At 28.7% G+C, this 22134-nt stretch overlaps 7 protein-coding genes across 16 annotated transcripts; 3 read left to right on the top strand and 4 right to left on the bottom strand.

The window, feature by feature from the left end:
* Nucleotides 1–276: 276 nt before the first annotated feature.
* Nucleotides 277–1724, top strand: LOC126850886 (dynein light chain roadblock-type 2). The gene is made up of 3 exons (XM_050594309.1): nucleotides 277–643; nucleotides 714–792; nucleotides 868–1724. The coding sequence occupies exons 1-3, from the start codon at nucleotides 641–643 to the stop codon at nucleotides 1077–1079; spliced, it is 294 nt and encodes a 97-aa protein (XP_050450266.1). The 5' UTR covers nucleotides 277–640; the 3' UTR covers nucleotides 1080–1724.
* A 125-nt stretch (nucleotides 1725–1849) lies between these two features.
* Nucleotides 1850–4512, bottom strand: LOC126850878 (XK-related protein 6-like). Its single transcript, XM_050594291.1, has 4 exons — nucleotides 4066–4512; nucleotides 3609–3933; nucleotides 3161–3316; nucleotides 1850–3069 (listed from the first exon to the last, which is right to left on the bottom strand). The coding sequence occupies exons 1-4, from the start codon at nucleotides 4363–4365 to the stop codon at nucleotides 2579–2581; spliced, it is 1272 nt and encodes a 423-aa protein (XP_050450248.1). The 5' UTR covers nucleotides 4366–4512; the 3' UTR covers nucleotides 1850–2578.
* A 77-nt stretch (nucleotides 4513–4589) lies between these two features.
* LOC126850871 (vacuolar protein sorting-associated protein 16 homolog) lies at nucleotides 4590–8904 on the top strand. The gene is given in 17 exon segments (XM_050594280.1): nucleotides 4590–4763; nucleotides 4891–5077; nucleotides 5230–5358; nucleotides 5435–5579; nucleotides 5653–5774; nucleotides 5889–6001; nucleotides 6003–6062; nucleotides 6165–6537; nucleotides 6634–6761; nucleotides 6866–7010; nucleotides 7082–7216; nucleotides 7299–7460; nucleotides 7527–7676; nucleotides 7780–8027; nucleotides 8097–8193; nucleotides 8311–8414; nucleotides 8491–8904. Coding segments are annotated over 17 exon segments (2493 nt in total). The 5' UTR covers nucleotides 4590–4707; the 3' UTR covers nucleotides 8630–8904.
* Nucleotides 8905–9056: 152 nt separating this feature from the next.
* LOC126850880 (phosphopantothenate--cysteine ligase) lies at nucleotides 9057–11107 on the bottom strand. Of its 2 annotated transcripts, none has more exons than XM_050594294.1 (7): nucleotides 10981–11107; nucleotides 10418–10579; nucleotides 10213–10343; nucleotides 10015–10115; nucleotides 9709–9923; nucleotides 9420–9602; nucleotides 9057–9338 (listed from the first exon to the last, which is right to left on the bottom strand). In XM_050594294.1, the coding sequence occupies exons 2-7, from the start codon at nucleotides 10544–10546 to the stop codon at nucleotides 9159–9161; spliced, it is 939 nt and encodes a 312-aa protein (XP_050450251.1). In that variant the 5' UTR covers nucleotides 10547–10579; nucleotides 10981–11107; the 3' UTR covers nucleotides 9057–9158. The 2 variants fall into 2 exon arrangements, with proteins under 2 accessions (XP_050450251.1, XP_050450252.1); XM_050594295.1 differs by lacking the exon at nucleotides 10981–11107 and adding an exon at nucleotides 10714–10844.
* Nucleotides 11108–11403: 296 nt separating this feature from the next.
* Nucleotides 11404–12199, bottom strand: LOC126850887 (cytochrome c oxidase subunit NDUFA4). Its single transcript, XM_050594310.1, has 3 exons — nucleotides 12032–12199; nucleotides 11802–11948; nucleotides 11404–11690 (listed from the first exon to the last, which is right to left on the bottom strand). Exons 1-3 carry the CDS (start codon nucleotides 12077–12079, stop codon nucleotides 11634–11636), a joined length of 252 nt encoding a protein of 83 aa, XP_050450267.1. The 5' UTR covers nucleotides 12080–12199; the 3' UTR covers nucleotides 11404–11633.
* A 282-nt stretch (nucleotides 12200–12481) lies between these two features.
* Nucleotides 12482–18648, top strand: LOC126850869 (tyrosine-protein kinase Fer). Of its 3 annotated transcripts, none has more exons than XM_050594276.1 (16): nucleotides 12482–12738; nucleotides 13044–13232; nucleotides 13311–13481; nucleotides 13628–13724; nucleotides 13809–14004; nucleotides 14524–14661; nucleotides 14741–14950; nucleotides 15067–15250; nucleotides 15506–15679; nucleotides 16320–16538; nucleotides 16615–16791; nucleotides 16875–17088; nucleotides 17221–17373; nucleotides 17473–17595; nucleotides 17667–17789; nucleotides 17907–18648. In XM_050594276.1, exons 1-16 carry the CDS (start codon nucleotides 12562–12564, stop codon nucleotides 18047–18049), a joined length of 2688 nt encoding a protein of 895 aa, XP_050450233.1. In that variant the 5' UTR covers nucleotides 12482–12561; the 3' UTR covers nucleotides 18050–18648. The 3 variants fall into 3 exon arrangements, with proteins under 3 accessions (XP_050450233.1, XP_050450235.1, XP_050450234.1); XM_050594277.1 differs by having other exon boundaries at nucleotides 12621–12738; nucleotides 12797–13232; XM_050594278.1 differs by lacking the exon at nucleotides 15506–15679 and having other exon boundaries at nucleotides 12485–12738.
* Nucleotides 18649–19178: 530 nt separating this feature from the next.
* On the bottom strand, nucleotides 19179–22058 carry LOC126850881 (translation initiation factor eIF-2B subunit alpha). Of its 7 annotated transcripts, none has more exons than XM_050594299.1 (9): nucleotides 21863–21893; nucleotides 21456–21557; nucleotides 21193–21332; nucleotides 20862–20978; nucleotides 20677–20789; nucleotides 20441–20585; nucleotides 20231–20356; nucleotides 19958–20133; nucleotides 19179–19385 (listed from the first exon to the last, which is right to left on the bottom strand). In XM_050594299.1, the coding sequence occupies exons 1-8, from the start codon at nucleotides 21876–21878 to the stop codon at nucleotides 19984–19986; spliced, it is 909 nt and encodes a 302-aa protein (XP_050450256.1). In that variant the 5' UTR covers nucleotides 21879–21893; the 3' UTR covers nucleotides 19179–19385; nucleotides 19958–19983. The 7 variants fall into 7 exon arrangements, with proteins under 7 accessions (XP_050450256.1, XP_050450254.1, XP_050450259.1 ...); XM_050594297.1 differs by lacking the exon at nucleotides 19179–19385 and adding an exon at nucleotides 19417–19865; XM_050594302.1 differs by lacking the exon at nucleotides 19179–19385 and having other exon boundaries at nucleotides 19417–20133; nucleotides 21868–22058.
* Between the last annotated feature and the right edge of the window lie 76 nt (nucleotides 22059–22134).

Here is a 22134-nt window from a genome sequence, read left to right as displayed (position 1 = left end):
TTCATTGTAAATTTCGAATAAGTGTATTCATTCAAAATCTTTTGATAAATAAAACAAGATTGAAAGTTAAAATTGTTCCGCGATACTATAAGAAAAGAAATAAAATGTCAGGAGCGATGTGTTTTTAAAATAGAAAATCTGTCAATCGAAGTTGTATTCCATTTGACGTTATTTTCGCTTCGAAAGTTTTTCCCCCAGATTGGTCCACTAAACGTTTTAAATGTCAAACGGAATGCACCCTGAACATAGTCATATAAGTTAGTGATATCATATTTGGAGCTCACTTCAAGCGGAAAGTAGAGATGCGACGATTCGAAGGCGCAAGGGAAAGAAAGAGAAAGAGAAATGATATTGGTTATTCCATTGCGTTGCCATGTTATATCCATAGAAGGCATATTTGATATATTTATAAAATAAATACATTAATTTGTGTATGTGCATATAACAGTGTGTAATAAAAAGAGTGATACTGTATCGCAAAAGAAACCATAAAAAAAAGAGATTACATAAATTTGCAATTTATAATATAGGTGTGTGAGATTCTGCAGCTTAGCAGTTTATTGCAATTTATATTATATATTGCAATCTTTATATTGCACCATTCTCCACAGAAAATTTCAAGATTATTTTGCATTAAAAAATGGTACGTGTAAAATTCCTTATATTTATATATAACTTTGGATAAAATTTTTATTGAAATATATATTTTTAAGGCGCAAGAAGTTGAAGAAACTATGAAACGAATTCAGTCTCATAAAGGCGTAGTTGGAACCATAGTGGTGAATGCAGAAGGTATTATATGAGAGAATTGATGTAGTTTATTTATTATTATAAAAAAAGTTTCATAAAATTATATATCTATTTTAGGTATTCCAATAAAGTCAACATTAGATAACACAACAACGGTTCAATACGCAGGTTTGATAAGTCAACTGTCAGATAAAGCTCGTTCTGTTGTACGTGACTTGGACCCAACAAATGATTTAACTTTCTTGCGTATACGTAGCAAAAAACATGAAATTATGGTCGCACCAGATAAGGAATTTATATTAATAGTAGTACAAAATCCAGTTGATTGATGTTTAAAAGAAACAAAAGTATATTTTAAAGTCAAGATTTATTTCTTTGGTTATTAATTTATTCTGTATGCTATAATGGATTTTAATATCTATTCAATTAGAAAATGAAAGAATAAAATTTCAATATTATATAAGTTACAACCTTAATTTCTAATTTAACAAATTATGAGCTTTAAGAACTTTCAAATAGTATTTTCTCCTTTGATAATATTTTATATTATTTTCAATTTGATAAATTATGAATAAATGTTATAATAATTTTTTGTAATATATTTATCTTTATATTGTTTAACACAATATTGTTTAACACATTATAAATGTATGTTTCTCTTATCATTGTATACTATAATATCATACATAATAGTATACATAATATCACGAAATCTTTTTATATTTTATGATTCAATTTTAATACTAAATTCATGTTTTTATTATTGATAATATACTTTGTGTAAAAGTATTAAGGACATTACAGTATAAAGAAATGGCCGAATGAGGAAAAAAATCAATTAAAAATTAAACATTAATAAAATTGTTCTGAATCAATGAGTGAGAAAAAATGTATGTACATTTTTATTACTTTATTTAATATTATAATAAATACTGGAAGGTAATATTTCAAAAGATCAGAAGTTGGATTGGAAATGTTCGTTTTTATTTACTTCTATTTATATTTTATAATTTAATGTTACAAAAATATAAAATATATATGGATTAATGTAGCAAAATTACTTATTGACTAGAAATATAAAAGATATATAAATTCCGATATTTATGAATAAGTAAACATACATACAGTGTAAGATTGTTTCAGTTATTTCAATTACACAATAAACTCTAATATAATTCTTATTTAAAAGAGAAAATATGTTTATATAAGTAAAATAATATCAAATATTTATTTTTGTTTTCCATTTATTCTGTTAATCTATTATTGAAATATTCTGAGAGCATACATTCTTGAGTATTAACATTATTAAATAATATCACATAAATAGATCTTATACATAAATTAGATTATATAATACAGTATTCAGAGTTCATATGCTTTATTTAAATATTCCTAAGAAATGTTATATTTCTTTACAAGAAATGTTATATCTCTTAAACAAAAAAATTTCTATCAAAATATCAATATAAAAAATTATATGTAGTTTGGCCCCTGTCAATTATATATATGCAATCTTACACAAATAGTTCTGTGTGCACAGTCTTTTTAAAATTATATTTTAAAGATATTTGGAAGTATAATTAAAATGGTTTTGTTCATTTATTTTGCAAAATCTTTGAAAATTGAGCTATACAATGAAACTATTATAGACAGACTTCTATAAAAAAATATATATAATATTATATATTGATTATATATAATAGTGAGATTCATTTCATTCATATTCTTTATATTATCATAAAATCTTAAAAAAATTATAATGCAGGATTGATTACATATTGTATAGCTCATCTCTTCTGTCTCTTTTAAATAAAATATATATCTAAAGTTACAGTGCTTGAATTGATCTATTTGAAGTATGATTCTTTTTTGAGGGATGAAAAACAGTATAGTAGAGAACCATTGCTGCAATTCCCAGGAAAAACGAGACGATACAAATAATAAAGAATACATTAAAGTACCAAGCATCTATAACTGTAGGAGGAGAAGTATATTGCCACAACAAATTTGATATAATATTTTCCAGAAAGCACAATATGTAGAAAAACATATGTTTCCAAAATGTATTGCCATTCACAGCATTGAGATATATGAAAATATGAACTATGCCAATAACTGAGGCAAATAATATAGAATAAATGCGTTCTTTAAATGCAGGCTGCATATGTGGTGGATGACTGTAAGTTCGACAAAATTCTAATATTCCTTGAGATTCAATCAAAATCCATATTGTCATACTTATCCAATGTATTATGCAACAAATTATGGTATATATAGGCCAGATGCTTGCAATGACACTGAGTGATAAGATCCTTGCCACTATAATCATGATGATAATCTCCATGAATTTTTTTATTATTTTTACAATGTGGCAAAATATTCAATTTTGTATATTAATTATTGAATATACCTGTAATGCAAAAGTGCCATAAAAATTGTAAAATAATTCCTATAACACCAATATTCGATTTATCTTGTTGAGCTAATCGAATGCTACGATGGTAACTAGCCATTGCCCAACCCATGCTCACAAGTGAACTGATGATACTACCTATTTGATGTACAACTGGAAAATAATATAAAAATAAATCAAGAGAATTATTTAAAAAATATATGCATACATACGTAAGTATTTATATAAGATATTTAAAAATTGTTTTGACATTTTCTGTAATAGCAAAATGTCTGATTCCATGTCAATTTACACAAGAAGCTACATAAATGGCAATAAACTTGGAAATAATAACATTAAAAATATCTTTGGCAAAAATTTTTTTTCTGTATAGTAAACATTGCTCTATACTTTGAGATTTATAGAAAACAAATATTAAAACATATTCACGATAATATATAAGTACATTCAAGGTTAATCCTATTATCATAATGCTTTAATATTAGAGTGAGTTGCAGAATTTGTTGCGGCGCAGCTTCCAGGAAACATTCAAATACCCTTAGCAATGCAACATCTTGATCTTCTTTGAGCATCTTCATATAATATCGTCTTTCACCAATACGGTCTCCAGATTTATCACATTTATGTGCTTTTAACGCATATTTTAAAGTTTCCCAATAATGTACAACTGGTGCTAATTGCAAGAGAACAGCAATCACGAAATATAATTTATTTTTGACCATTAAACGCGTTATTTTATGATCATCTAGTGGATCCATGCCAGAAATCCTCTATATTAAGGAACATATTATTCTAATCAGACGAAATTATATTTTCGTAAAAATTATATATAACATATAATATGATTAATATAATTCAATTAGCTGGAATAAGCCTGATTAAAAAAATATAATCTACTTCACTTCTTTATCTTGATGTTGCATCCTTTTACTGACTATAACATTTATCAGAGACGGAATCAGGATAAGGCAAATTGTCCAAGTGAAATACGTCATTTTGCCATTCAATAAGTATTGAATAGCAATGTTATAATCAAAACACATATCTACAATATGCATAAATATGGAAGAAGCCAGAAGGAAAATATCCAGTTTGTTTATGCGAGTGTTGGGTGCTGTGTCCACAGTGTCGGAATCGACATGGATAGCTGGAAATATATTAGTGACATAATGAAAATGATGCTCGCAATTTCTTTCTTCCATGGTTTTCTTCTCTTTTTCGATATTCCTTTTGAAATAAAAAACACTACAAGATGATTTTACTCGAACATCATGACACTATTGACTACTGATCACTACTGACACTACTCCATTTTTTTCTTTGTGCTAACCTGTTGTTTTGAAAGACGTTTTTTTTCACGCATGCGTAATCGTGAAATTAAGGTATGTGCAAAAGTTTTAATGCGCATGCCTTGTAAAATTAAAAATGGACGTCTACAATCAGTGTATAATCTGTCAAAACATGTAATTTATCAAACGTGGTTTATACGTGGTTTATAATAATTATTTCATAAATCGCATCGATTATAATATCATTCCAAAAAAATGTCGGCTATGTTAACTGCTGATTGGTTTCCTTTAGGACGAGATGTATACTTTCGGTAAATATCTGAAATTTATATTCTTCTTATAATAGATATATGTACACAAGTATGTACCAATGAAAAAAAAATTATGAAATTATACAATGTGCAAATATTAATAAGTATTAACATTTTACAATTGCAGCAAATTTGAACTGTACCCGATATCCTTCCAGCAGGAAATTTCTATTAATAATTTATTAGTAGCAGCTCCTTATGGAGGTTCCATCGCTATAACAAGAAATCCTAAAAAGCTTGTCAAAGTTCAAGGAGCTAGCAAGCCTTTAATATTGCTGTACACAGCGTCAGGAAAATTGACAGCCAGATTGCAAGTAAGATAACTTTAATGCAAAGACACTTTCCAAAGAAGTATTTATCAAGCATTGATTTGCAACTAAAACATAAATTATTACTTGTTAAATAATTCCAAATTTTTATAAAGTCAAGTATCTGCAAATAATATCTTTATTTAATATTTTTTCAGTGGAGCAGTGGACAATTAATATCATTTGGATGGTCTCAACAGGAAGAATTATTATGTGTACAAGAGGATGGCATGGTTTTGATATATGACATGTTTGGAACTTATCAACATACTTTTAGCATGGGAAATGTAAGTCAACTACAACATAAATCTTTCTATTATCAATGGAACCTCTCTATATGCATTAATTTTCTTATTATTTAAGGCAGCTAAGGATACTAAAGTTATTGATGCAAAATTTTTTGCAACATCTAATAGCACTGGGATAGCTGTTTTGACATCCACTAATCGCATATTTTTGGTGAACAATGTATCTGAGCCTAAAGTTCGGCCAATTACTGATATGCCAAGCAAGTATAATATAATAATAATATATCTGTATATTTCCTGAGTTATTGTTATTATTGTGACTATTACTTTTAGGATATGGTGGACCAATTGATTGTTGGTGCATGGTACATTGCGATAGAGAAACAGAGGTGATTTTATCAAATAAAGAGGGAATATTTGTAATTTGTCAGTCCCATCAGAACACATTTCCATTTGTAAGTATTTATATATTAATATTATATAATTTATAATATCGTTTTGTTAGTATATTTCTTAATTAAGTACATTTTAAATGAGAATATTCGATGCAAGCTTTATTGCACTTTTAGAACAATCTCTTCAGCAATAAGATCAACAATGTGGTAGCAATGGCTGTATCTGGCAATTATCGGCACATTGCACTGTATGCAGACACTGGACACTTGTATATTGGTTCAATAGATTTCAGAGAAATATTGTGAATGTTATACAAATATGAAAGAATCCTTGACAAACATAGCCTGGTAAGAATAAAGGCAATCATATAATTAGATTGTTGACAGAAATTAATTGTCAAGGAGCTATTAGAGATGATATATTAGAATTTTATAAATATTTTCGTACAGGTGTGGTACAGAAGCCGTGGTATGCAGCTGGGACAGTGCAATAATGGTGGTAGGACGTACAGCTGAGACTATAGTGTACAATTATGACGGTCCAGTGCACTTGGTTACAGAGATCGACGGAGTACGTGTACTTTCAAGCTGCTCCCATGAAATGATACAAAAAGTACCGAACGTCGTACAAAGAATATTTAGAATCAACTCGACGGATCCTGCTTCATATCTCCTTGAAGCTTCTAAGCAGTTTCAGAAAAAGAGTCATAAGGCTGATAGTTACATAGATCTGGTAAAAGATAAACTGGACTCGGCAATAAAAGCGTGTATCGACGGAGCGAGTCATGAGTTCGATTTTGAAACACAAAAGATTTTGATGCGTGTAAGTTTGCATAACATACTATTGTAATAAACATACCTTTTATCAGAGCATTGAAATTAATAATTAATAATAAATAATAATTATCAATCTTCTCAGGCTGCCAAGTTTGGAAAAGGGTTCAGCAAAAAAATGGATCCGGAATATTATGTTCAAATGTGCAGGACTTTAAGAGTCTTGAATGCAGTGAGACATCCTGCTGTAGGCATTCCACTAACATATACACAGTATCCTTTTGTATCTCGTGTTCAATCGACATACATGTTGTGCAAAATTCTTCTCATATTCTTTTGTGATGTTTAAAACCTTTAGAAATCCTTATTTATATCAGATATAATGTTCTTACAAATCAAGTGTTACTAGACAGATTAGTAGTTCGAAGACATTATTATTTAAGTATACAAATAGCGCGCCATTTGCAATTACCTGAGATTGATGGGGAAAGTAGAATACTGGCACATTGGGCTTGCTACAAGGTGAAATAAATGTGATAAATGGTAAAATATTTAAAATATTTCAAGAAATATACATATATTATTTTATATAGGTAAAACAAACGCAATTAGATAAAGAACAAATAGCAGAAGAAATAGCCGATAAATTAGGATATGCCCCTGGTGTTTCGTATAGCGAAATTGCGAAGAGGGCAGCAGATTGCGGGCGAAAACAATTGGCTATTAAAGTAAATATACTAATTTCTATAAATATATAAAGCATTATATATTTTTTCACATTACAATTAATTCCATTTGTATATATTTCAGTTAATCGACTATGAACCGCGTGCGCATCAACAAGTACCTTTGCTATTGACGCTCGGCGAAGAGCGAGCCGCTCTACACAAAGCTGTAGAGAGTGGTAACACGGATTTAGTCTATACTGTCATTCTTCATCTTAGAGAAAATATGACTCTAGGAGATTTCCAAGTAAGCAATAAATTGCTTTAAGTACAAATACCTAAGATTCACACTTATAATTGATCTGTCATGCAGATGTCTATAATGCATTGTCCTCTAGCAATGGCATTATATATTAAGTATTGTCAAAGTCATAATAGAGAGACATTACGCGATATTTATAATCAGTATGATGACTTTCATTCACAAGCAGTATGGTTTATCACTGAAAGTTATCAACGAAAGGTTAGTAAATTTCTTGTATTTTTACATATTTATATTTTTTTACAATCTTTTTTAAATTGAATAAATAATTGAATAAATAAAAATATACGGAATAAATTTTTAGAATACCATGTCGAAAGATGCATTGCTGCAGTCTGCACAAGAAAATTTTAGATTGGCTCGTAATGACACCAATGCATCACTAACAGAAGAACAGATAAAGCTATTGAAGTATCAAAGATCTTTAGAGGATACGCTACATGAATCAATCGTTGGAAAACCTTTACACGATACTGTAAAAGTATTATTATTGCGTAATGAGTTAAAATTGGCCGATAAATTACGATCAGAATATAAAATACCAGATCGGAGGTATATCAACTTTTATAATTTTAAGGTTTTTTGGTTTTTTTCTTTATATTAAGTAATATATTTTAACAGATATTGGTGGTTAAAGATACAATGTTTAGCAGAACAAGGTCTGTGGAGTGATTTGGAAAAATTCTCTAAAAGTAAAAAGTCTCCCATTGGCTATGAGGTAATATAGATATATAGTATATAAGTATATAAATATTACAAGCTTGTATTATTTTTATATAATTCTATACATTTATTTATTTATAAATTGTAATAAACTATGTTAACTCATTTGCAGCCATTTATAGACGAATGTCTTAAGTATAATGAAAAATTAGAAGCAAGAAAATACTTGGTCAGAGTTAAAGATGATCTCAAAGTGAAATATTTAGTAAAATTAAAGTAAGTATATGAAAGAATTGTACTTTATTTAAATTTTATATATATACAACAATAGATATATTACTATTCTGTGCAGTATGCTGAGCGAAGCAGCAAAAACAGCATTTGATCAAAAAGACCCATCGGCTCTTACATTTGTGCTGGCGCAATGCGGATCGACAGATAAACAATTGATAGATAAGATAAATATGTATCTAGCTAGTTTTAAAAATTAAAGTTTCTTTTTTATTGTATTATAACTTTTCGTGCGATTATATATATTATTTCATCTGAATTATGTGTATGTGTATATATACATATAGAATTTAGATATAAGCACAATATAAAACAAGTCCATCAATAAACTCAATAAACATCAAAAATCAATAAACAATATCCATAATAAGATAATTTATACAATCAATAAAATGGTTAAATAGTTACTTTAATAGATAATCTATTATGATATGTCTCTTGTTTTAATAAATATCAATTGTGTTCTAAATCTTTACTCATGTGTGTTATAATCTGTACAAAAATGTGAATGTAAAATATTTATACAAAATATTCATATTTATAAGTGAATTGAAGTCTGTACACCTAAATATATATATGCATGTATATATAAACGGTACATACTAAATATGAATATCCCATTATTACCAAAACTTATTTAAGCTTTAAAACCTATAAGCTTTTTAAAATGCATTTAATGTATATATAAAATCTAATATTTTAAATATTTGGCTAAAACTGTTCAACTAATTAAACTTTTTTAGACCATATAAATTTTGTATGCTTTTCAATAATGTCATTTACAATTAATTGTTCAATCTCGTCACCATTATTTAATTGCTCATTTGTAAGAGATAGAATATAATCAGTCTCTTTGCTTACAATTATCACTTGTTGCTTTCTATTTTGCAACATGTTTGCTATTACAAGCTGAAAAAAATCTCCATCAAGATTTAAATATATCTTGGAGGAAAAAAAAACTTAATATATATATTCATAATAATTACTTACATTATGGTGATATTTGTCAAGAGCATTTCTTGCCTTAGAAATTAGCAAGCTTTCATCAGTTTCTAATTTAAAAGAGACTACAAATGCTTTTGGTACCCATAAACTGACTAATGGAGCTAATATTTTTGGTACTAATTGAAGAGATATAGTTGGTGGTCCACTTGAGTGAATTTTATGGACTGACTGAAAAAAGAATTCACTATTTTATAATATAATATATTCACTATTAAATAGTATAATATATTTTATTTAAAAATATCATGAAATATAAATTTGTTTATATTTTCACCATTTCATTAGATGGAATGTAAAAATCTGAGACTGCTGCTGCTAAATATAAAATAGCTCTATTTTCCAGAGGTGCTAGTATTTGGCAAGCAGATCGGAGCAGCCAGAGATATTCAGGAAGAGTCGTGAAAGTAAGTTGTAACAATTTTCTTTGATCAAATGCTTCTCTATATTTTCGCAGTACTATTGCTACCTTTTGTGTATATTCTGGTGAAACTGCAAACATGAATGTACTATGTTTATCAATTATATCAAATTGTTTATATGATTATCTATGATTGATTTTTATATATTATATATAGCTTACCTGTGATAACAGGAGTCTCATTATTATTATCCGATATTTGAAGCAAGTCTAAAAACTTTTGTCCAGTGAAATGTCTTGAAAATGGTTCCAAGGATTTGACTCTGTGAATACGTAAAGAAGGATTTTTATATAATATTGCTTATGTCATGTACTCACTTGTACTATATAAAATATATGTAATATATCTCTCTGTATTACCTATACATAAAAATAACTGTATATCCATGCTCCAAAAAATATTCTGCCGAAACAGATCCTCTTGTGCCTGCACTAAAGTTATCCACAAATCTCACTGTATTATGTTCTAAGGGTACAGTTGTACCTCCACTCTGTAATATCCAAGAAACAAAATATTGCAACGAATTGGTTATTAACTAAGTAACATTAAATTTTACAATCTCACCGTCACTAGTACTACTTTATTACCCTCATCTAAATGCTTTTTGGTAAATTCCTTTAGAGCATTCTCATTCTCCTTCAAATCCTGAGGAGGTGGATGCATTGCATAAAAATCTTCCCATGCTGAGACCATTATAAATATTTATACGACGATATAACAGAAATGCTGCAAAAGATAATAGAAACTCATAAAAAAAGTTTGATATTCATATATATATAATATATGTATTACATAATGGAAGAGAGAGAGCTTTCTGTCCCTTCCTCTTAATTTTATATCAACGTTATCAGATATATTACTTATTATTTCTCGTCAACAATATTGTATCTCTGCAAATTATAATTTTATGCAAAGATGCAACTATGATGCAATTTTGATCCATAGATAAATGCGAATTAATAAATAGAAAGAAAACATATACAGAGAGGTTAGAAATTAACTACGGTGTCAAAGTTTTTCGTAAAAAAATCAGTCTTTACTAGTTAATTTCGATCGTCAATTAATGTTTTGTAAATATCGGTTGCATAAGAACCTTAAAATAAATGAACATCTTTGTATATACTTACATAACATAAGTGCAAGTGCAACCTTTTGATATTTCAACTCTACACGTTTATCCTTTCTTTCTAGAATCTCATTCTTTAGAAACATGAATAAATGATTAGACATAATGGATCTGTCATAATCATTAACATTTATTTTAAATCGAAATGAAATATGAGACATAAAGTTAATATAATATTAGTATCGATTTAAAATATATGAAGAAAGAAAAAGAAAAACATTATATATATAAAAATATATATGTAAAAGTTTCTATTTTTTTCATAACAGCATTTAAAAAAATAAATGACTTAAATAAATGATTAAATGATTTATAAAATAATACTCTATTGGTGTATTTTGTTAACGTGAGAAAATTTTCCTAAAATAAGATATATGCAAAATAAAATTTATTTTCTTCATCAACACCAATTATACGAGATATGTAAAGATTACTATTTTATTAAATATTAAACCTTTTCTCTCTACATTTAAAATTATATTACATAATGTACGTAATGTTTAATTATAATGAATTCTTCTTTTTCCAAAATAACTTAAGATTGCTACTTTCTTATCGCTTTGTCTTAAGAACATAGCTTAGAGATAAGGTACTTAGAGGTAGTGTTTTATAACAATTTATTCCTACAACAAATACTAGTTTACATGTGGCAGCTCAATATTCAGGTGCTGGACTTTTAAGGTTTTTGTAATCCGTTTGTGGAGCATAAAACTGTAAAAAAAAGAGAAGATAAACGTGAATGTGTATAATAGCTTTGTTCGGAGCAACATAAAATCCAAAATTGCTACAATCGAGACAAATTATGATTATCACTTTTGTTACCTTGTATCGTTTATCTTTATATTCATTCCATGGCTCGGCCTCCTTCTTATTCGTCCAGGAAACGTCAGGATTGCGAAGTGCTAAACGTAACGTGTAAAAGATTGCACCAGCTCCTCCTAATCCTATACAGAAGTACAGTGGTAGAAGCTGAAATGAGAAAAGAGAGAGAGACAGAAAAAAATATATTAAATGTGTGATAATCGGGCGTGCTAATCATGTGCGAATCTCACAGATGGATACTTTTTCAAGCTAGCCAAAGACGCTCCTTGCATTCTCATTGTTGCGATATCGAATGGAAGATGCCCTCGAACGAACTAGATGAACCCCTTTCCGCACTCGGTTTTTTTCGCAATACAGAATACAGACGTACGGAGTAGCATAGAGAGTAAGGCTGATACCCATTTGGCGTTTGCGCAATGAAAGGATGATCGAAAATCGCCGCAAGTATGTGACGCATCTATATAGTAGTGTTTAAAATTAAATTCAAAACGCGCTGAAATGACATTTTTATTTGGCTACCGTTAAACTAAGCTTCATTAATTCATGAGTATTTAAATATTTGTTAAACTTTACTTTGAAATTTGTTGAAAACACAATAATCGTTATACCAAGGAAATAAAAAAAAAAAACCTTACTATATATATAATTTTATTATATATACAATAAAAAATTTTTTCTCTTCCACGCGTTTATAAATTTCTCAGTCAATGTAAATGTCACGTATTGACATTCAACATCGGAGAACGGTGCGGGATGTTCGATGTACGCGACTGACACGACTCGACGTGTCGTGTCGCACGTTGTGAACGAATGTAGGTTTGACGTTCGACGAAGTCACGGCGGAATCTACTCAATCTATCGTCCATCACGACGGACTTCTTTGATCGACATCATCGTGCGACGTATCCAATGGCGGTATTTTGCTGTTCTAATAAAGGTGAATTTTTCGGCACGATTTCGGCAGACTGGTATAAATATAAATGTTGATCTCATAGCTGCGCGAGGACGCGGCCGTGTAACGGTAGCACGTCGTTATTGACGGTCATGTAATGATCCCGGACACGTCGTCCAGGGAGCGCCGAGCCCAAAAATCTAAATGTCAAAATATCCGCTGATCAGATTCGGACTATCTCATTCTCTGACAAAGCTAAGAATGCGTCGTTAAACGCACCGCGCCGTTGCTGATAATTGTCGTATTTGTTTGCAACATCCGCAAAAATGGGCTTTTCCACGAGTCTACAGGGCCAGGCATCGCATGAGGCGCTGCTGGCTCGCCAGGACGCTGAAATCAAGCTTCTGGAGACGATGCGAAGATGCCTCGCAATGAAGGTCAAGTCCGATCGGGAATACGCTTCCACTGTTTCCTCCCTTATCGTCCAAGGGAAGAAAATTGAGCGCAGCGAAGATCTTGCTGGCAGTCTCATAGTACAGGTAATTATTCATTTGTGTGTTTATAATTTGATATCAGTCGCTGGATATCTGGTATCTATAGAAAAACATGTTATACAGAGCTGGAGAGACATTATGGATTCTATCGATCAGACAGCTAAATTAATTAAACAACAGGCAGACAATATTGAAAATGTTGTGGATCAGTTGAATACATTGTACTCAGAAAGGAGAAGGGCCAGAAAGCTTTATCAAGAGGAGCAGTCCTGGTTGACTAATCAATTTCAACAAGTAAATAAAAGATTTGGACTCTAATAATTATATATGAATAAGAGAAATTTGAGTAAATTTTGATATGGTTTTTTATTTATACATTTTATTTTAATTTATTGATTAATATTGTTTTATTGTGTCTTATGTTGCATATCATTTTTAAGTTGACAGATGATGTAACTAAGAAAAAACTGGAGTATCAAAAGAATTTAGAAATGTATAAATTAATGAGGTCGCGATTTGAAGAATATTATGTCAAGTGTAAGTATTATATTCAAGATTGCCCCAAATTTTTCCAGAGTTATATTCATATAATAAAGAAATGATACACTAATACTTTTTTAGCTGGCCGAGGTGGTCGCAAGTTAGATGAAGTAAGAGAAAAATATCAAAAGGCATGCAGGAAACTTCATCTAACACACAATGAATACGTATTATTACTAGGTGCTGTGACAGAATGCGAACATGATTTAAGAACCTGTTATTTGCCAAGTTTGCTTCATCGGCAACAAGCTATTCACCAAGAATTTATAACTTCGTGGTGAGTTATATTGTATTAAAAATAGTCTTTTATTAAAAATGAACTAAAACATTAACGCCTTTGTGAACTTGGCACCTCATTTTTAAAAATCGAAAGTTTTATCAACAATTTTGTATATACCTCACATAGAACTCTTTGAGAACTATAAGATAGTTTAAATGACATTTCTCAGCATGTTGTGGTGTCACAGGAAGTTGGCACCTCATTTTCAAGATGTGATTTTTTTAGGTCTTTTGCCGGAACTATTTCTGAAACTATCCTGATTTCCTATCAAGAATTGTAAAACTATTTAGGGTGCAAACAGAACTGTTGATAAAACTTTTGATTTTTGAAAATGAGATACCAATTTTACAGAGGCAACATTAACAAAATATTCTATTATTTACAAGCAAGATTTTAACATATTTTCTTGATTTTGTTATTTGCATACAATTAGAAATGGAAAAGGTAAAGATTTTATTATAAAAATTAATTATTATTTACTTTTGTATATAATACTTAAAATAATTCTCTTTTCAGGAAAGGAATACTTCAGGATATTGTAAAATACTCGGATTTTACAACAGAGAAATTTTTGGAGATTCATGTACGAGTGAAAAAGATAGTTGACAGTATTAAGCCTATCGAAGAGTATAGAGATTTTATTGGGAAGCATAAGTATATATTTGACTTTATAATTATTTTCATATCTAAAATGTTCATAGATCTTCATTAAAATATTCTAATATTTATATAGAACTAGGCCAGCATCTCCAATCAGATTCACGTTTGATGAGAATCTTGTGGATGATACCTCAGGGAAATTATTGCCAAATAAATTGACTGTAGATAATCTAACTATAGATTGGTTGAGAAGTCGTCTTACGGAACTCGAAGCTTCTCTCAAGACCACACAACAAAATCGACAGAGTCCTCAATTTTTGCAAGAAAATAATAGCGATTCTAGGTAAAAAAAACCATATAATTTTTATAATATATTAATGCCATTTCTTTATCATCATTAAATTCCTTTTTTTCTAATTATCAATCCATTTAAGTGCATTTTTGTATATTCTGTGCAAGAATTTTAGTTTTGGATTATTCTCGGGAAAGAGAAGAACTGAAATTACGTTGTCAGGAGAAAAAATTACAAAGACAGGTGGAAGTCATTAGGAGTGCGCTTAATGAATTAGGCTGTGAAGAATTACCTCCGGGTTGTGACCTCTCTGTAGAAAGTTCTTTCACTGATTCACCTACAATTAGTAAAGTGAGTAAAGTATAATTTAAATTTTATTATAATAAATATAATATGTAAAGTGTATCAGGTTCCTGTAACTCAATTCTTGATACCAGTACCCTAAGAATATTTTTGTCATAATCAGATCTCTCTAAATATCCAAAAGTCGGAAAATTATTTTGTAATTTTTAATACAATTATTACAGAAAAAAATATTATTAGATTTAGTTAGTCTTTCTCATTGAACATTAAAATTAGAAATTAGTTAGATTTGATACTTTACAGAGGAAGAGAATCATAGACAGTGGTCTATTCACATTAAGGAGAAATCAACGATTTATGACAATATTAAAATCACCTTTTAAATCCTTACCAACAATTAATGATTCAAAAAACGGACTAATTAGGGCAAATAGCGAAGGGCCTACAGCCAAAGCAGACAATAATATCCCCCCTGTTGTATGTGTTACATTTTATTTGTGTGATATCTGAGTATTCGCGTGTACGTTTCCTGCATTGAATTGCATAAAGTGATAAAATGTTTGATATGTTTTGTGTCGCCTAAAATATAAACTAATAAAATATAAATTTCAAATAACAACATAACACATTTCTTTCAATTTTGGTTTTGTAGTGAATTTTTATATAATAATACTATCATGCAAACTTAGATTAGTATTAAAATTTTCCATTTGATACTTCTTTTTTTATCATCATAAAGATTAATTCCCAATTATGAAGATAATTGTTTTATTACCACATTTTACATATTGTTCGAAACTATTTACATGAGCGATTATAAATAAAAAGTATTGCATGAATATATTTTTTAGTAACGTAAATATAATTATCTGCACATAAATAATATTCATATTATTATGTGCAGTTAAATTATTATGCTTTTGTATTAGTAAAACATGAGAATTTCATGCATGTAAATGAATGTTTTTACACTAATGTTTTTGCACACTTATATTTATGTATAAAAATATGTTGCAAGTAGAAAAATATATATGCATATGATTAAAATTCCAAACACAATTACATCGCTCATATTTTTTTATTAATACTTATTTTAGCAAATTAAACTTATCTGTAGGTACCATCTCATTTAACTAACAACCAAAAAAGTAACGGGAATGGCGGTCTTATAGAGGAGGAATGGTTTCATGGAGTGCTACCAAGAGAAGAAGTTGTAAGATTACTTGTTAACGAAGGAGACTTTTTAGTACGCGAAACAATGAGAAACGATGAATGTCAGATAGTTTTATCGGTTTGTTGGGACGGGCACAAGCATTTTATTGTACAAACTACAGAGGTAAAAACAAATAAATATAAATATATGAATTTTTTTGAAAAAAACAATAAATTATGTAAAAGTATATTAATTGTAGGGTCACTATAGATTTGAAGGGCCCACATTTCCATCTATTCAAGAACTAATCAGGCATCAATGGCTATCCGGCTTGCCGGTGACTAGTCGATCTGGTGCTATTCTTAAAACGCCAATTTTGCGCGAGCGATGGGAGCTTAATAACGATGATGTCATTCTTTTGGAGAAAATAGGTCGAGTGAGTAAGCTGATACAATAGCTATATTTTAGCGAGATGCAGTGCCAATTATACATTGTGATATAATGCGATGTGAATTATAGGGAAATTTTGGGGATGTTTATAAGGCGCAACTGAAGACCTGTAAGACTGAAGTGGCCGTGAAAACGTGCAAAATAACGTTGCCGGATGAACAGAAACGCAAATTTTTGCAAGAAGGGAGAATATTGAAGCAATATGATCATCCGAACATAGTGAAATTGATTGGTATCTGTGTTCAAAAACAGCCAATTATGATCGTGATGGAACTCGTGCCTGGTAAGCTGACAATATTGTTATTACATAGCACTATTATGTTAATATGAACATTATGCTATTGTATTGAACACAATTAAAAATTCGTAATACATATCTATATGCTACCACCAATATTAATAGCGCTAACTTTAGGTGGTTCGTTACTTACGCATTTACGGAAGAATGCCAGTACAATAACGCAGCGAGAGCAATTGCGTATGTGTAAGGATGCTGCTGCTGGTATGAGCTATTTAGAATCTAAGTATTGCATTCATAGAGATTTAGCCGCTCGCAATTGCCTCGTAGGTAAATAAAAATTATAATTATAATATTTAAATAATTCAGAAATGATTTAACCCGATAAATTCGACGATAAATATAATATCGAATACAATATTTTTTTAGGATACGAATGCATAGTCAAAATCTCTGATTTCGGAATGTCAAGGGAAGAGGAAGAATACATAGTCTCAGATGGTATGAAACAAATTCCCATTAAATGGACTGCACCAGAGGCCTTAAATTTCGGTAAACTTTTCTTAATATCTTGATAATATCAGACATTTTATTGTTGTTCTAACATTTTACTGCTATTTCAGGTAAATATACATCGCTTTGCGATGTGTGGAGTTATGGAATTTTAATGTGGGAAATATTTTCCAAAGGCGGCAATCCATATAGCGGTATGTCTAACTCGCAAGCACGTGAGAAAATAGATGCAGGTGAGAGAAATAACAGAAATCGATAAATAATTAATAATCAATATCAATATGTATTACTATATTTTTTTATATCCATAATATAATTATTTTGGCAATTTATATCGATGGTTACATTAGGATATCGAATGCCAGCTCCGGATGGTACACCCGAAGAGATCTATCGATTGATGCTGCGATGTTGGGAATACGAACCAGAGAAACGACCGCATTTCGATCAAATATTCACCGTGGTTGAAACACTATCTCAAGCATATCTATGAGTATTATATTAAAAGTGTTTTATGTGGGCATATATACTACACAAATAAAAAGTATAAATTGGTGCTATAGTTTCCCGACACTTATTTTGTATAATTTTCGAATTATACGGAATTCAAGTTGATATCTAGAAGATATAGGCTTTAAAAGTATGAAATGCTCACAATCAAACTGTATTTTATTCTGTAAGTATATATATGTATACGTATGTATATATATCACGGATATATTATGATATATCCATGATATAGATATTATTAGCACAAAAACACGTATTAAATTGCCATTATTATATGTCATTGTGAAATCGCGTCGATATGAATGCCATTGATTATGTTTTTTCACAATATATGTTTAATTAGTATGTTTATAATTTATTATAATTTCTCCGTCCGCACGCACGCACGCGCGCGCACACACATACACACACACACACACATTAATTCAGTTTACCTTACACCAAGTGATACTGTTACTCACTTTTTTGTAGTATACTTGGAAAAAAAAAAAAAATATATATATATATATATATATATATATATATATATATATATTATATGCGTATTCACATGATTATAATACAAAATATTAATAAGCGTTATTTATTCAGTTCTATTATCATTTATAAGTTCTCTTTAATAATTTTATAATGTCCCTTTTATATATACAATTAATATTATCTATTATATACATCAAATTTTGCAAAAATGCATATTAGGATACACATCTTCCATTTATGTATTGTAAATTTGTTGGTTTATATGAAAATCATAGTGTTTATATGAACATCATAGATCATTATATATATATAATATACAGTTCTCGCGATTTTATATATATTTCTTAATATAATTATTATTAATTAATATAATTTCCAATCCGTAATTTCCAATAACATGAAAGTTTTACATATTAACTATATTTTTAAATAGCAATATATAATTATGTTGCATATGCATTCTGGCCAATGTTACTCGTTTATATACAAAATCATAATATTCATTTAAATTAAGTTCCACTAAAAAAAAAATGTATTGATGATATCAAAAAATTGATATGCAATATCAATTTCAATTAAATTTTTTTCTTATATATATTCATATATATATATATATATATAGTATGAATGTATAAAAATTAAAAGTACGAATCTCATTGGAAAGAAATATGCAAAAAAAATCACTTGTTACTGATTTTAAGTTTTCAAAGAATACTTCAGTCTTATATAAACAGAAAAAAAACTAGAATTAAGTAATTTACAATATAGTATCTTAATTTTAAGAACTTTTCCAATGAGTAATTTTATATTTCATTATTGCTGTGCAATGTACGATCGAACTGAAAATAAAACGTAAATGCGTGTATATCATTATAGGTATATAGGTATATCATTATATTGTGTTGTAAATTTAAATATAAATATAAAATTTAAATGCTGTAGCATTCAATATTAATAAGTTGATATTTTTATAATTTAAATGTTTTACTTTTTCCATTTTTGTTTAAACAATGTTTAGGCAATGTTATACATTGCATGCATTGCAATAAGTAGTCTTTATGAATAGCTGTAAGACTATATGAAGAGATTCATTCTAATATTAGAACTAATATAATTGAATATAATTCACGTATATAGATATAGTTTATTATTTGTTATCACAATGTGTGCAATTTAACAAAAGACATACTTGTATACAAATACTCAATGTTGCTGTAGTAACAATAATAAATTAATAAACTTTAATTGTATACTTCTTGGTCTTTTACAAAAGTATATTTCTATATTTCCAGTCAACTTAATCTCTCCTTTTACATCTTCTAAAAAAGATGGGACATTCTCTCAATGAATTACACACATATACATGATATTCTTGTATCATATCAAAAAAGTTGCAAATTTTAGGACTCACCATTTGTTTGAAAAAAACTTTTGAAATTATAAATATAATTTAATGAGTTCATCGCTAACAGCCGAAGGCGTTAAAATTCCCAAGTCTGTGAATAACAAGCTAATGTAGTGAGGCGGAGTATAATCCACTAAAGGATGTTCCTTCTTCAAGTTATTACTTAGAGTACTGGATGTATACTACAATAATAATATTATACATTATTTAAGGCATATATTAAAACTCTCTTGCATTATTTTTAATAAAATCATAATATTATAAATATACAAAATTTACCTTAAATTCATCAGGTAAATCTATTTGGTTCAAAGGATAAATTCTCGCAAATTTAAAGCTTTCTGTCAATACATAAAATGGTTTCTTTACTTCTTTTGCACATATTGCCATTGTATATGTACCTATCTATAAACAGAGAAATATTTTTAAAGAAATTTCTAATGATTATTTTTAAAGAATTATACACTGTGTTATTTCATCATTACATACCTTATTAATAACACCTCCACTTTCTGCGACACCCTCTGCTCCAACCATCACCATATCCACTTGTTCCATCACATATCCTACTGCAGAATCCAGTATCATTGTACATGATATTCCCAACTTTGTTAAACTTTGGCACATCTCTTCTCTGCTCAAAAAATAAAGATAGAATAAATTAAAACTTATCATAGTTGTAATAAAAAAATATATATTATTATATGAGAGAAATTTACACATACCCAATATTATCGGGAGATGACGATGTGACATATACTTCAAATGTTTTATTACTTGCAGCAGCCTCTTTCATTGCTTGTAATACAACTCTTGATTTTGAATGTGTAAGTATTGTCTAATAGAATAATAAGGCAATAAAAAACGAACATTAAAAATATTTTATATGTTCTTAAATATTTATTCTTACCGAACCATCAGTAATAAAATGTGCTGCTACTTTAGCTACTTTTCCTCGTGCCGCAACTAATTTTTCATAAAATACTTTGCCTCTGTCCAGCATAATTCCTTTACATTCTGCAAATGACTGATTAAAAGCATATAGACATCAATATATAATAAAATAGACATCAATATATAATAAGATAGATATCAATATATAATAAAATAAACAAATTTTCATAATAAAAATAAATATCAAAACATAAATGTATTTTATAATTTATTGTTAATATATATTTTATTTATATATATTAAACATATAAATAGTGTCAAAAAAATCCAAATATCAATATTCTTACAGGAGTATCTAATGTTGCTAATGTGATAAAACGCAAAAATAATTCACTTCCTGATGCAATTGCAGTAACTGGAGTTTCTGTGGAACGCATAGCATCAATTGCATGTTGTAAGCAAATCCGAAGCTCTTGAACTGTTTCTGCTATAATAATAATGAGAACATATAAAAGATCAATCTGTACTAATTAGAAAACCATTACATTTTTAAATATATATATATATATATATATATATATATATATATATATATATTGTATATATTTACATTTTGAATGTTCCAATACTTTTAATAAAGTACGAATAGCAGCCATGCCAGCAGATACATCCTTTTCATTTTTAATAATTCCATCAAAATATCGACAAATTTCTGTAAAAATATTAAAAAATTATATTATCGAGAGATTTTTTTTTATTTTTAATATATCATTACAATATACATGTTTATAATCTATTAATTCATATTGCTGGTTGGCAAATACTTATAATCTGTTTTAACATGTTATGTTTTAACCTTTCTTCTCCATTATTAAGATTTACGTTGTTTCTTCTTACAATCGTTTCAAAAATTAATTTAACAAATATATAATATATTTAATATTTATTTAGTTAGAATATATAATGTGCATTAATTACACAGATGTATTGTGTAAGGTTATTCCGATTGCACTTAACCTAACCAACTTAGCATGATGTTGACAGCAGACTTCCTTTTTTGCGCATGCGTCAAATGTAATATCAATCAAAAGATTTATCTATCATCATTAAGCGGGGAACACACACTTTTCCATAAGCGCATAACCATAAGTATAAGGAAATTGATTGGTTCATTTTCTTATGCATACATTTGTGAACCAATCAATTTCTTTATGTTTATAGTTATGCGCTAATGCAAAAGTATGCTCCCCGCTTTAAGATGCACATGCCTCAAATATGCTTCTTCTGAA

This window comes from Cataglyphis hispanica, chromosome 7 (assembly GCF_021464435.1).
Source record: "Cataglyphis hispanica isolate Lineage 1 chromosome 7, ULB_Chis1_1.0, whole genome shotgun sequence".
NCBI classification, from domain to species: domain Eukaryota; kingdom Metazoa; phylum Arthropoda; class Insecta; order Hymenoptera; family Formicidae; genus Cataglyphis; species Cataglyphis hispanica.
This window is presented reverse-complemented; position numbering and strand designations above follow the sequence as displayed.

Excerpts from the sequence above, each read along its gene's own strand:
- LOC126850886 (XM_050594309.1), top strand. Across the intron at positions 793-867 it reads CATAGTGGTGAATGCAGAAG|GTATTCCAATAAAGTCAACA; the intron begins GTATTATATGAG and ends TATCTATTTTAG.
- LOC126850878 (XM_050594291.1), bottom strand. The coding sequence starts at position 4,365 with ATGGAAGAAAGAAATTGCGAGCATCATTTTCATTATGTCACTAATATA. Across the intron at positions 3,317-3,608 it reads TAATAGGATTAACCTTGAAT|TTGTACATCAAATAGGTAGT; the intron begins GTACTTATATAT and ends ATTATTTTCCAG. Across the intron at positions 3,070-3,160 it reads ATGGCACTTTTGCATTACAG|TGGCAAGGATCTTATCACTC; the intron begins GTATATTCAATA and ends TCATGATTATAG.
- LOC126850880 (XM_050594294.1), bottom strand. The coding sequence starts at position 10,546 with ATGGTCTCAGCATGGGAAGATTTTTATGCAATGCATCCACCTCCTCAG. Across the intron at positions 10,116-10,212 it reads ACAGTTATTTTTATGTATAG|AGTCAAATCCTTGGAACCAT; the intron begins GTAATACAGAGA and ends ACGTATTCACAG. Across the intron at positions 9,603-9,708 it reads ACATTCCATCTAATGAAATG|TCAGTCCATAAAATTCACTC; the intron begins GTGAAAATATAA and ends TTCTTTTTTCAG.
- LOC126850887 (XM_050594310.1), bottom strand. The coding sequence starts at position 12,079 with ATGAGAATGCAAGGAGCGTCTTTGGCTAGCTTGAAAAAGTATCCATCT. Across the intron at positions 11,949-12,031 it reads GCTTGAAAAAGTATCCATCT|CTTCTACCACTGTACTTCTG; the intron begins GTGAGATTCGCA and ends TTCTCATTTCAG. Across the intron at positions 11,691-11,801 it reads ATAAAGATAAACGATACAAG|TTTTATGCTCCACAAACGGA; the intron begins GTAACAAAAGTG and ends TTTTTTTTACAG.
- LOC126850869 (XM_050594276.1), top strand. The coding sequence starts at position 12,562 with ATGTACGCGACTGACACGACTCGACGTGTCGTGTCGCACGTTGTGAAC. Across the intron at positions 14,662-14,740 it reads GATTTTATTGGGAAGCATAA|AACTAGGCCAGCATCTCCAA; the intron begins GTATATATTTGA and ends ATATTTATATAG. Across the intron at positions 15,251-15,505 it reads ATTCACCTACAATTAGTAAA|AGGAAGAGAATCATAGACAG; the intron begins GTGAGTAAAGTA and ends GATACTTTACAG.
- LOC126850881 (XM_050594299.1), bottom strand. Across the intron at positions 21,333-21,455 it reads AGTATTGGAACATTCAAAAT|CAGAAACAGTTCAAGAGCTT; the intron begins GTAAATATATAC and ends TTATTATTATAG. Across the intron at positions 20,790-20,861 it reads ATTTTATTACTGATGGTTCG|ACAATACTTACACATTCAAA; the intron begins GTAAGAATAAAT and ends TTATTCTATTAG.